Genomic DNA, 12,832 nt, shown 5'->3' on the forward strand with positions numbered 1-12,832 from the left:
GAAAGGAGCCGGCGAGGGCGGGGCCGAACCTTCTGCGGAGGAAACGGCGAGCGTTTGGGCCCTTCGCCCCGTGCTCCGGCGGGAAACCGGCGGCGCAGAGGACGGGCCGCTGTGCCTGGCGCTGCACCTCCACTCCCCAGTGGGTCTCAGTGATGGCTGCCAGAGGCGTCTCCTGCCTGTCCCTTCGTGCCTGGGCCGGGAAGCCTCCCTCCCTCCCACAGACCGGGGAAATGAGGGCCCGGCTTGGCGTCTGGACGGCCATCGTCAGGGGAGAGCTGCGCCTTCCCGCCCCGGGGCCTTTGAGGAAGGCGCACCGGCCTCCTGCCGGCCGCACCCTCAGCCCGCTCTGCCTCCGGGGCCCACGCCCGGTGGCCTCTCTCGGCCACAGAGGCAGGGCCTTCCCTTGTCAGCGCTGAGGAACAGACTCCGTGGGGAACTGCTGCTCTCCCGCCTCCGTCCTCGCCGCCCGCCCTCGCTCCGCGCCTTCCCTTCAAGGCCTGAGGGCTCTCGGCCCCCTGAGCCCGAGCCCGGTCCTGGGCGCTCGGTTCTCGGCCTCGGCGCCCTCCTGTCTGAGGACAGGCGCAGAGTTAGGACGGGGACAGCGCCGGCCACAGGGCCCTGCGCTGGGGGCAGCCCGAGCCCGGCCTGCCCTGGCGCACGCCTGTGGTCCCAGTGGCCCAGGACGCTGAGGCAGGAGGGTCGCCTGCAGAGCCAGCCCGTGCAAGGGCAGGCGCTCGGCAACCGTGAGGCCCTGCCGGTAGATAAAACAGCAAGTAGGGCTGGGCTCAGAGGCCCAGGCCCGCGAGTCCCATCCCCGGTACCCCAAACAACCACCTGAGCCCCGCTAATTCATACATGAGAGAACCTTGATCAGGATGTCCCCCAACTTGACAGCAGCGCCGAAACTACAAGTTATGAGCCTGACATAAGAATTTTACTACATTATCCAAAATAAATGTGTGTGTATAAAATAAATTTAAAACAAAACATTTTAAAACATTGAAAAAATAAATAAATAAAACATACCCGTAGACAGTGATAGGGATAGAACCCAGAATTTCATGCACAGGGGGGGCTGGGGTTGTGGCTCAGAGGTAGAGCGCTCGCCTCCTATGTGCAAGGCTCTGGGTTCGATCCTCAGCACCACATGAAAATAAAAGTTATTATGTACAACTACTAAAAAATATTAAGAAAAATTTGAGTTTTGTGGGCTGGGTTTGTACCTCAGCGGTAGAGCGCTTGCCTTGCATGTGTGAGACCCCGAGTTTGATCCCCAGTGTAAGGGTCCCGCGAAACGTCGGAGAAAGAGACCACCAAGTGACCACTCATGCAATTGGCAGAAGGGGATTTATTGAACCAGCATGCTGGGGCTCCGTGCCCACTCAAGAAGGGAAAGCAGCCCAGAGCCCCGAGCAGGGGCTGAGCACTGCTTAAGTACACTTTTTGGGGAGGGCGGGGGTTTTACATACATCACAGTCTCCTTTAACAAATCATTATACACCGCGGGAAAATCAAACAACAACTCCTAAACATGATTAGTTCATTCATTGGCAGGAACAGGTCAGGCTGGAGTGATAGGTCATTTCTAAACGGGGCACACATTCAAACTGATTGGTTTTAGGGCCTAAAGGACTACGTGACCAGTTACACAGAGTACCTAGTTATTGGACAACCAGGGAGTCAGTGGGAATATTTACTGGGCAATTCCAGTATTGTCCTAACAGCTACAGGGATTTCAGGTTTTGCAGGTAACATAGAAACCTAACAATACCTAATCCTTTACATTTTAACTCAGACCTTGCAGCTTAGAAACTTTACAACACCCGGTCTTTTACCCTTTAACTTTTACGCTTTAACTTCAATTTCTTTTACCCTTACACCAGCACCACAAAAAATAAATAAATAAAAATAAAGATATTGTGTCCATCTACAAATAAAAAAAATTGGGGTTTGCGTATAATTATTGTCCTTTAATCAATTGGGATTTCTTTTCTCATACTGAGTGCTCATGGGTATGTGTTGTTTTGTACTTTTTCTTAATCTATCTCTTCATTCCTGTCTTTCAGGGGCAGTCAGGTTTTGCTGACTGACTGGTTTTCAGTGAGCTCCTTCCCTGTGCTGGGCCTCATTTCCCCCATCTGTGTAACTGGGTTTTCTTGCTCTCCTGTCTGTCCCTAGAAATGTCAGAATGAAAGTTGAGAGACAAGATATTCCTTTGTGGTAAGCAAACCCTGATCTGCCTCTGGTGCTCACAATAAACCTCAGTTAGCCTCATTGACAGGCCACTCAGAGACCCAAACAGGAAGGCCTGAGGGTGACCTCCTGGAGGCTTACTACTGGCTCAGGCCTTGAGGCTGCCATCATCACGGGCTACTGATTCCCGCATCTGTTCTCTTCACAGTCAGTGCACTTATGTCTTTTTCACAGTTAGACATTTACATTTATGTATTAATTAATTAAAATATGTATATTGAACATTCTACTGTCATGAAATTACAAAAATAAAAAATAAAAAAATTCAATAAAAAATGTTTATTGAATACCTGAAATACCCAGACACTCGTGTGTGTGTGTGTGTGTGTGTGTGTGTGTGTGTGCTGTAGCTACAGAAGGAATGATAAAGATGTGGTCTCTGACTTCAAAGAATTTGCACTCTGACATGAATGAGCCATGAATTGGGGGTTTTAAAAAATCAGATTTTAAATATTGACTACAGTCTCACAATACCAACATTTTATTATGAGAATGTTCAGAGAACAGATGAAAGACTTGCACAGTGAATACCCATATACATACCTTGGAGGTTGTTTGTTGTGCTGTGGGTTTTGGTTCCAGCCCAGGGCCTTGCACAAGCTAGGCAGCACTCCACCACAGAAGTACAGTCCAGGTCTTTTTATGTTATGTGGAGACAGGGTCTGGCTAGGTTTTCCCAGGGTAGCTTCAAACCTGCCTTCCTCCTGCCTCAGTTTCTGAAGTAGCTGGGATAATGTGTAAGTTTATAACTTTTAAATATCATCTACACTTTAATCCTGAAAGCCAGTCATATTAAAAAGCATCTTTATCGATGTATGATCCACATACCATAGAGTTAATCCATTTTTTAAAAATATTTATTTTTAGTTGTATATAGACAGCATGCCTTTATTTCACTTATTTATTTTTATGTGGTGCTGAGGATCGAACCCAGTGCTTCATGTTTGTGAGGCAAGCACGCTACCACTTGAGTCAAATCCCAGCCCCGAGTTAATCCATCTTAATCCCACAATTCCATGGTTATGAGTGTATTCATCACCATAACCATTCTCACCACAACCCTGCCACAATGGTATTGTGGTGCCCAATTTGAAGATGTCAGGTGGACCCTAGAGGAAACACCACTTTCCCCAAGTTGCCGATATGTGCATGTATCACCATGTTCAGTCTAGAACATGTTCATCCCCTGCACACCCTCCCTCCCTCCATCCCTCCCTCCCTCCAGTCACTCACAACCTGGTCCTAAGGAAACTAATCTGTTTTGTTCCTGTAGATTTCCATGTCTAGAAGATGTGTGGTGTGAATGGAATCATATACTATATGACCTTTTCTGTCTGGCTTATTTCATTTAATGTGTTTTTTTGTTTTGTTTTTGTTTTTGGTACCAGGGAATAAGCTAAACCAAGGGGCCTTAGCCACTAAGCCACATCCTCTGCCCTTTTTATTTTTATTTAGAAACAGGGTCTCACTGAGTTGCTTAGGAGCTTGTAAGTTGCTGAGGCTGGCTTTGAACTCATGATCCTCCTGCCTCAGCCTCCCCACCTGTTAGGATCACAGGTGTGGGCCACCTTGCCCAGCTCACTTAAGGTCTTCAATCTCATCCATAATATAGCAGGTATCAGTACTTCATTTATTTTTTTTAATTTTCTTATATATTTTTTTTTAGTTGTAGTTGGACACAATACCTTTGTTTTATTTACTTATTTTTATGTGGTTCTGAGGAGCAAACCCAGGGCCTTGCACATGCTAAGCGAGCACTTTATGGCTGAGCCACAGTACTTCAGCCCCAGTACTTCATTTCTTTTCATGGTCAAATAGTATTTTATGTATGGATATACTACATTTTGTTCATTCATTTGTCAGTGCGATGGACATTTGAGTTGTTCCTGCACTTTGACTGTTATGAAAAATGCAGTTATAAGCTTCTGATTATGAAACTGTTGTGGAAACCTGTGCATTTATTTCTTGGACACATGACTGGGAGTGGGACCTGTGGGCCATATGGTTGTAAGAGACAAGCCAGGCACAGTAGTGCATGCCTATAATCCCAGTGGCTGAGGAGGCTGAGGCAAGAGGATGGTGAGGTTGAATCAGCCTTAGCAACTCAGAGAAACTCTGACTCAAAGTTAAATAAAATACAAAGGGTTGTGGATATAGCCCAAGTGTGGAGCATCCCTGGGTTCAATCCCCAGTACCAAAAAAAAAAAAAAAAAAAAAAGTTTTTGAGGCAAGGAGTCCAGAACCAGTGAGGAGAGGTGACAGGCACCGTATTTCACAGTCAGAAAGTGAGACAAAGAAGCAAGACAGGACCCCACACCTCTGATCCCAAAACAGGACTCTTTATTCCATGTTCTAGTGATTCCATGTAGCGTCAGGTTGTGCAGCAGGCTGTCAGTGCCATGCCAGCCCCAACAGCCTCGCAGACAGGCAACAGGAAGGAAGGAAGAAACCCAAAATTATTCAGCACCAGCTGCCTCCAGGATTTAGGCTGGACCTTGGTGTTCCCGGTCTGTGGTGCGCTTACCATAAACCCTGCCAAAGGGTGTTCAGTGTTCACTCTGCAAAGTCAGTTGGACACTGAGAGGAAACCCACGCGCCCAAAGTCGCACAGCAAATGAATCCACAGATCCGGACCTAGGTTTGCCATCTTTGAAAACTTACGGTCATTCCATTGAACCATGCTTTGCTCTTCTCATATTTAGTGACCTCAAGGTCCAGTAAACAAATCTTTATTGCAAAAATCCATTCACTCAGTAACACACACTGGGGCATCTATACGCCTTCTCTGTGGACGCAGAAATGAAATCATTCTGGCTCTCAAGAATAGGAAAGCAGAGAACAATTCTCATTTGACAAAGAGATTCTCAATGAGGAACCACTTAACACCACAGAATGGCAAACATTTAAAAGTTTGTTCAACTAGTCGTTGGTATGGATGTCCACAAAGGGGGGGCCTCCAGGCATGGCCAGTGAGAATGTAAATTGGTAGAAATAATTCTAGCTTAATCCTAGCTAACACATGGCACCTACTTTGTATTATACACTATGCCAAACATGTTAAAGATTTCTTCATCATTGTAGCAACCATGTAATGTATAACCTTATCTTTGTAAATTAGGAAACTGAGAGAAAGGGCTACTTATCTATTAGACTCAACAGGTACACAAAGTGCCTAGAGCCTATCATACTCTCTTAGGGACTCAAAACATGTTTTTGTTTGTTTGTTTGTTTGTTTGGTTGGTTGGTTTGGTTTTGGTTTTGGTACCAGGAATCGAACTCAGGGGCATCTGACCACTGAGCCACATCCCCAGCCCTATTTGGTATTTTATTTAGAGACAGGGTCTCACTGAATTGCTTAGTGCCTCCCTTCTGCTGAGGCTGGCTTTGAACTCAAGGTCCTCCTGCCTAGCCTCCCAAGCCACTGGGATTGCAAGTATGCAACACTGCACCAGGCTCACAAACATGGTTTAATTTATTTTTATGTTACAAGAAAATCAGGCATGATGGTGCACATCTGTAGTTCCTGCTACTTGGGAGACTGAGGTCAGGGATCTCTTGAACCCAGAAGTTTGAGACAGGACCAGGCAATATATTGATACCCCATTTCAAAAGCACTCAAAAGAAAAACATAATCCTTTCTCAGTTATGTTCATCTGCATACCAATGTACTCATGAAATTAAATTTGTAATGTATTTTAGGATCAAAAGGACCAAAAAGACAGTTTCCAGGGCCCATGAAAGTCATAATGCAACCATGGTATTATTAAATGTCTTACCTAAGATTTCCCGACACTGAGTCATGGACTCATTATATCTCCACCAGTGATTCAAATTTCTCGATCCAGCAATTCAGCTCCCAGGTGTATAATCTGTATCTTGCAAATTTGGTTGTTGTTGTTTGTGGCACTGTTGTTTGTGATAGAACACAGGGTCTGGGCGTGCTAGGCATGCACTTTACCACTGAGCTACAACTGCAATCCCCAGGAGTATTATTAGAGAAAACTCCCTTTGGGTTCAAGAAGACATGAGCAACAACAGTGTGGCAGTGTTGTTTGTAATAATAAAAATTTGGACCAACCCAATGTTCACCAACAGGGACTAGATGAAGGTAATGTAGATGATGTAGGTAAACTAGATGAAGATAATATAACTGTCAGTGGGTGTTGCCAATGAGCAATTAAACTGCACGTATTAATGTAGACACGAAAACAATGCCAAGGCTGGGGGAGTTAGAGTTTGCACTGAAGTTACATGATTTATTATAAAATTTTAAAACATGTAGAACAATTTCATATCTTTGCATACCTGTAGCAAAAATTTTAAAAATACATGCATGAACCTGGTGTGGTGGCACCCACCTGTCATCTCAGCAGCATGGGAGGCTGAGACAGGAGGATCACAAGTTCAAGACCAGCCTCAGCAATTTAGTGAGGCCCTAAGCAACTTAGTGAGATTGTCTCAAAATTACAACAACAAAAAAACCCAATCATGCATGAGAATGATGAACAGTAGATGCAAAATCTAATAACCCCAGGCAAGGCAAGAGAAAGAATGAATGTTGAGGTACACAGAGACCTCAGGCTGTATGTGTTTTGTATATTTTAAATGTTGTTTTGTTGAGTATGAAGAATTATATTATTCTGTATTCTTTCCTATGCAGAAGTAGTTCATAACAAAATAAATATAAAAGACTTTATGTATCAGTTGAGATAGGTTATGCTGCAGCAATAAATAAGCCCAAAGATCAAAGAAATTAATAAAAGTTTATTTTAAAGGTTACCTATCTGGGACTGTGGTAGAATGTGTGCTTATCATCTTGAGGACCTGGATCAAGGCAGAGTTCGCTACAGGACCATCTTAAAATTCAGTGGCTTAACACAACACATGCTTGCTGTAAACATTATATATCCAAGGCACCAGCTTTGTGTTCATTAGTCACTCTGGAGCCCGGGCTGATGCAAACTTGACTTTGACCAACAATCTCTGCCCAAACCAGTAAGAATGGAAGACTGTGGGTCGCTCTATGGTTCTTCATGTGTACTGAAGGGGTCACGCAACACTTTCACCTACAAGTCAACGACTACATTTAACTTCAAAGAAAAATGTAACCCTGGGCTGGGGCTAGTGGCAGAGCGCTCGCCTAGCACGCAGGAGGCACTGGGTTCCATCCTTAGCACCACATTAAGGAAATAAATAAAGACATCGTGTCCACCTAAAAAACTAATAAATATATATATATTTTTTTTTCTTTTTGTTTTTTAAAAAGCAACCTTATCATGTTCCCCGAAGGAACTGCAAACTTGGGAGCGACGGTCATGTTTTGGGTCTCCTGCCCTGCCAAGGAAACACTTGAGCGTCTCACGGTTCTTCTACGTCTCTTTTCTCCCAGGGCTGCAGTCCCGTCCAGGAGAAAGGGGAGTGTCCAGAGAAGTGCAGTGACGAACTCGGACCGCAGCCAGGAGGCTGGAGGACCGCAGGCGGCGCGAGGAGCCCTGTCCTTGGTGCTGCCGTCGCCCTGCCCCCGAGCGCGGCTCCCACACAGGCCGGCTTCCTCTCGGCACCGGCGAGGCTGCGGTTCACCGAGACTCGTTCTCGACACCGACTTTGAGAACGCCTTCGATTCACAAACTCCGCACCCGGCGTCCTCACGCCCCGCAGAGAGGGCGACCGCGACAACGACACGAGTTCTTCACCTGCGAGGCTCCCGAGCAAGCCCGGCTCGGCCAGCGCAGTGGAAAGGCCCGTCTGGACGCCTCGCCTGCGCGAGCAAGGACCCCGGCCGCCCTCCGCGCCACCCGGCCGCCCTCCGCGCCACGCCGCCTCTCTCCACCCAGCCGCCTGTCTCCGCGCCGGCCCCGACCCGCAAGCAGAAGAGCGGCCCGAGCCCCGCCCCAGCCACGCCCCTCTCCACCGTGCAGTGCGCCGGCGCAGAACCTCTGACGCCGGCCCAAGCCCCACCCCCTTGGAGAGCGACCATTGGCCTCGGGGACGGGGCTTGGGCACAAGATGGCCGCTGCGCGCCCGGAGCACCCGAGTCCGAGCTCACCGATCCCAGAGTCGCGATCCCTGGAGCCGCCGGACCTGGTGGGCTCGATGAATGGGCCTGGGCGGGGTGCCTCGAGGCGGGGGAGGTCGCAGGGTAGGGGGCGGGGCCTATGAAGGTTGGCGGGGGTGGAATCAGGGCCTGGGGGCGGGGCTTTTGGGGTTTCGCTGGGGCGGGGCCTAGGGAGGCGCCTATGGGATTCGAGGGAGTGGCCTAGAGGAGGCGGGGCCTGGCGACAGGGGTTGTCTGTGGTGCAGGATTGGGTCATGGTGAGGAATCCCAGGGATTCGTTTGCATAATTAGGGTGGTACCTTCATAGGGGTGGGGTCTTCGGGAAATTCTAGGGCTAGTCAACTTGGCTGGAAGGTTGAAAAGGTGACCCTGAAAGAGGGGTAATGACCAGGTCACTATGTAGGGGTGAAAGGATGATTCTGCAAGTGATGCCTCTCAATGCCCATGGGAAGATTTGTGGGGAGAAATGGGTGTCCCAGATGACTTTGGAACCTCCTCCTTGTTCCCCCCTCATTCAGGACTGGAGAGTAACTGGGGACATTCATTAATTCAACAAACATTTACTGAGCTGCTTGTTCAGGGTCTATAACAGAGGTGACCAAGACAGACAAGGATTGTGTTCTCTTGTAGCTTGCCATCCTATGAGAGGAGAGAGACTATAAATGAGATTTTTTTTTTTTTTGGTGATACATTCTATAAAGGAAATAAAAAGTGAGCTGATAGAGTGGGAGTTGGGGAGCTAAATTTAGATGACAGAAGTCAGCTGGGTGCCGGCTTCTGTTTACATTGGGGTCAGAGAGATAAGCAGGAGTCAGATCAGGGTGGCTACTATAGCAAGGATTGGGGGTTTTAATTGCATTTGGAGCCATGGGAGGGTTTTGAGTGGAAAGTGGCTTTATCTGATTTACATTTTCAAGAGCCCATTCAGGCTGCTCAAGAGAGGTGGATTATAAGGGGAAGAAGTGGGAACAGATTCCCTCTAGGAGGCTCTTTCAGCTATGGAAGTAGGACAGGGGTTTGAGCTTGGGTGGAGGAGAGGTGGCTGGGTCCTTGATATATTTTAGGCAAGAGGGAAGAGCTGAGGGCATGGGGTGGCATCCTGGGACTTGGTAATGACCTAGAAGGAGAGGGAGCCGTGGCCTGCAGTGAAGCAGACATTTAAGTAAGTGGGGGCTTCTGGGGCGGTCTCCAGGCAGGGTCCACAGGCTCCTTGTTCTTCTCCCCCTACCAGGTCCTGGCACCTGATGATGGCCGCCCCGCCACACCCGCAAGTGACCTCATCGAGATCCAGGTGGTGAAGGTCACAGATACCTCCCTGGTACCAGAGCCACCAGAGCCAGGTTCTTTCCACTGTGCCTTGTGTCCAGCTGCCTTCCGACTGGTCTCCGAGCTGCTGTTCCATGAACATGGCCACCTGGCAGGCGCGGATGGGGGCGGGCAGGGTGGGGACCCAAGCCGGTGTCACGTGTGTGGTCACAGTTGCCCAGGTCCTGCCAGCCTCCGTGCTCACTACAGCTTACACACGGGGGAGCGGCCCTACCGCTGCCCGCTGTGCCCGCGGGCCTTCAAGGCCTTAGCGCCACTGCTCCGGCACCAGCACCGACATGGGCTGGAGCCAGGCACCTCCCGCAGGCCTCCGCAAGCCGCAGCAGCTGGAGAGCCAAGCCCAGGGGTGCCGCAGGAGAGGTCAGAGGTGGTGATGGCCGCTGCGGCTGCTGGCGCGGCGGTGGGGAAGCCCTTCGCTTGCAGGTTCTGTGCCAAACCGTTCCGCCGCTCCTCAGACATGCGAGACCACGAGAGGGTGCACACCGGCGAGCGCCCGTATCACTGCGGCATCTGCGGCAAGGGTTTCACGCAGTCCTCGGTGCTCAGCGGCCACGCCCGCATCCACACTGGCGAGCGCCCTTTCCGCTGCACCCTCTGCGATCGCACTTTCAACAACTCCTCCAACTTCCGCAAGCACCAGCGCACCCACTTCCATGGGCCGGGGCCTGGGTTGGGAGACTCTGGGAGCCAGTTGGGCTCACTGGTGGCTGAAGGGTCAGGGAGTGGGTGCGGGACAGATAGCACTCTGGAAGAGGGGCATGGGGAAATGGTGAAGGTGAAGGTGGAAGTTGACCAGTAGGCTGGGAGAGCAGGACTGGGGGTGATAATTCTGGAAGTAGAAGGCAGATTGCAGGGGAGGGTGTGGGCAGAAAGAGACAGGGGCAGAGCAGGGAGGTAGTGAGCTGCTGGTGTTGGAGCAGAAGGAGAGTACCAAGGTTGTGGACTCCCAGAGATCCACACTGCACCTAGGTGAGAGGCCACAGGAGGGGTAGTGCAGCCCTGTGTGTGCCCAGGTGAACATGATACCGTGGGAAGCATTTCACTGCCCTGTTTGCATTCTTGTTAGGTTGTCCTTGGGCAAAACGTAGCCTGTAACAGAACCTGGACTCTAAAAAAGGGGAGCCAGGGTCAAGTGGAAGGTGGGAAAATCTCATCCACCATACTGTTCCTGGTCTAGGCCTTCTGCAGAGTGCTGGACTATTTGGGGCTCCCTAAGGTGGATGGTGGTGGAATCTTTTCCTACCTCACTGTATTGCACTGGACTTGAGTTGCCTACAAACCCCCAGGCAGAAGATGTCCACCACTTACTGGCCCCTTTCTGAAGCTTTAGGCTTAGAGCCTGTGGTCCAACATGTCTGCAAAGAAGCCTCAGGCTTCTCTACTTTCCTCCACTCTGAATTTGAAGCAGTTTATTGCCTAGTCCCAGGCAGTCCCAAGGAAGGACTAGCTAATGGCAGCATGGCCTTCTGGCGGCACTGTGGAATAAGAGGACTTGGAAGCTGGAGGTGGGAAACCTCCAGTCTATTCCTATTAAAGGACTTGATGAAGGGTTTCTCTTTGTCAGTCTTGTATTTGGGTTGTCTTCTTTGAGGAAGTGGGGGAGCAGGGCCATGTTGTGGTCTTCTATAAACATTTAAGTTGCACTGTACCACTTTCCAAGCCTGTGTTCTCACCTTTAGAATATGATTGAATAGGTACTGGCTGTTCAGACCTTTTATTTCTGTGTGGGAGAAGGGTTCAGGAAGGCTGGCATAATGTAGGGATCCTGCAGCTGGCACACTTGCTTACTCCCTGATATGCTCAGGAGATAATAAACCACTAGTGTCAGTCCCAATCAGCCAGCACAAGACTGCCTGCAGATGAGTTAACAAAACTGACCCATTTCCCCAGGAAAACACTTGTTCTCCCCATCTCAGGAACCTGGACAGGTTCCTGTGGTCTTCCTCCGTCACCTAATCCCTTATCAGTCTCCCCATGTTGCACATTTAAGTGTCTTTGACATCTGAATACTTCATCATCACTATTCTTGTAGACCAAGACAACAGTGACCTCACATCTGGATAACTGCACAGCAGCCCAGCTGAGGCCCTACCTTCTCCATTCTCCAACACTGGAGACACTTGTATACTTGACACCAATCCACGGCTCCTTGTGACTTTTGAGAAGGGATCACAAATGTAAATACCTACCAGAGCTGCTTGGCCAGATTTAAAGGCAAAAGTATCTGTGAGGTGAAACATGGCAACTGACACTTGGGCTCAGTGTTGGCATTCAGCAAGGAGTGGTGGGATTGAGAGTAAATGGAGCATTTACATTCACACCTCAGGAGAAGGTAATGGCACTCAGTGCCAACAGGGATGCAGATTGGGTTTGATAGATTCTTCAGATTTTCAGACGTTCCATTAGTTAACATTATGTAAAATCAAAGGATTTTACATAAAATCCTTAGATTCCACAATGTTGCTAACTAAGCCAAACCCAGGGCCTTGAGCATGCTATCCAAGGGGTCTACCACTGAGCTACATCCCAACCATTCAAAGTTTTTGTTTTTTAATGCACAAACTAAATGGTTTGAATTGCTTCCAGACTGGCTGCTGATAGTTTTCAGCCTTTAGCCTAAAAAACTTCCCAACTGTACAATTTAGAATTGAAGCCCCTTCAGGATCCAGCCACACACCCACTCCGACCTCCAGTTATACTACATTTTAAATTCTCTAGAATGGCTGGATTTAGTTGGATACACCCCATCCTCTTCCTGGGATTATTTGCCCATGTTTTTACCTGGCAAGCTCTTGTTGCTTTATGCCGCTGTTCAGGTCTCACCCTCCTTTCGAGGAAGCTTTTCTAACACTTGCCCCAGTCTGGTAAGGTGACTACTCCATGCTCTCTCAGTCTTCAGTGACACTTCCACTTCCAGTTGACCTTGGAGCCCTGGAGCTCTGCTGTAGGCTGTTTCATGGTAGGTCTGCAGCATGAGAACTTGGCACACTGGGTTGCTGCCTTCTTGTGGGTCACACTAGACCTGCCCAGACAGTGTCCCCTGTTTCATCTTCAAGTTTCAGTATTAAAGTACCCTGAGATGAGTCCCAATTCTACCATGAATTTGCCAGGTGTCCTTGGAGCTCTTTTGTTCTCCAGGACCCCATGCTCCTCTTCTGACAAGTGGGATGACTATATAAACTTGTACTGCAGGACATA

General features: G+C 48.9%; 1 protein-coding gene across 1 annotated transcript; it reads left to right on the top strand.

The window, feature by feature from the left end:
• The first annotated feature begins 8,220 nt into the window (after nucleotides 1–8,220).
• On the top strand, nucleotides 8,221–11,186 carry Znf784 (zinc finger protein 784). Its single transcript, XM_027921301.2, has 2 exons — nucleotides 8,221–8,337; nucleotides 9,540–11,186. Exons 1-2 carry the CDS (start codon nucleotides 8,260–8,262, stop codon nucleotides 10,431–10,433), a joined length of 972 nt encoding a protein of 323 aa, XP_027777102.1. The 5' UTR covers nucleotides 8,221–8,259; the 3' UTR covers nucleotides 10,434–11,186.
• The last annotated feature ends 1,646 nt before the right edge of the window (nucleotides 11,187–12,832 follow it).

Source organism: Marmota flaviventris, chromosome 18, assembly GCF_047511675.1.
Source record: "Marmota flaviventris isolate mMarFla1 chromosome 18, mMarFla1.hap1, whole genome shotgun sequence".
In the NCBI taxonomy this organism is placed as follows: Eukaryota; Metazoa; Chordata; class Mammalia; order Rodentia; family Sciuridae; genus Marmota; species Marmota flaviventris.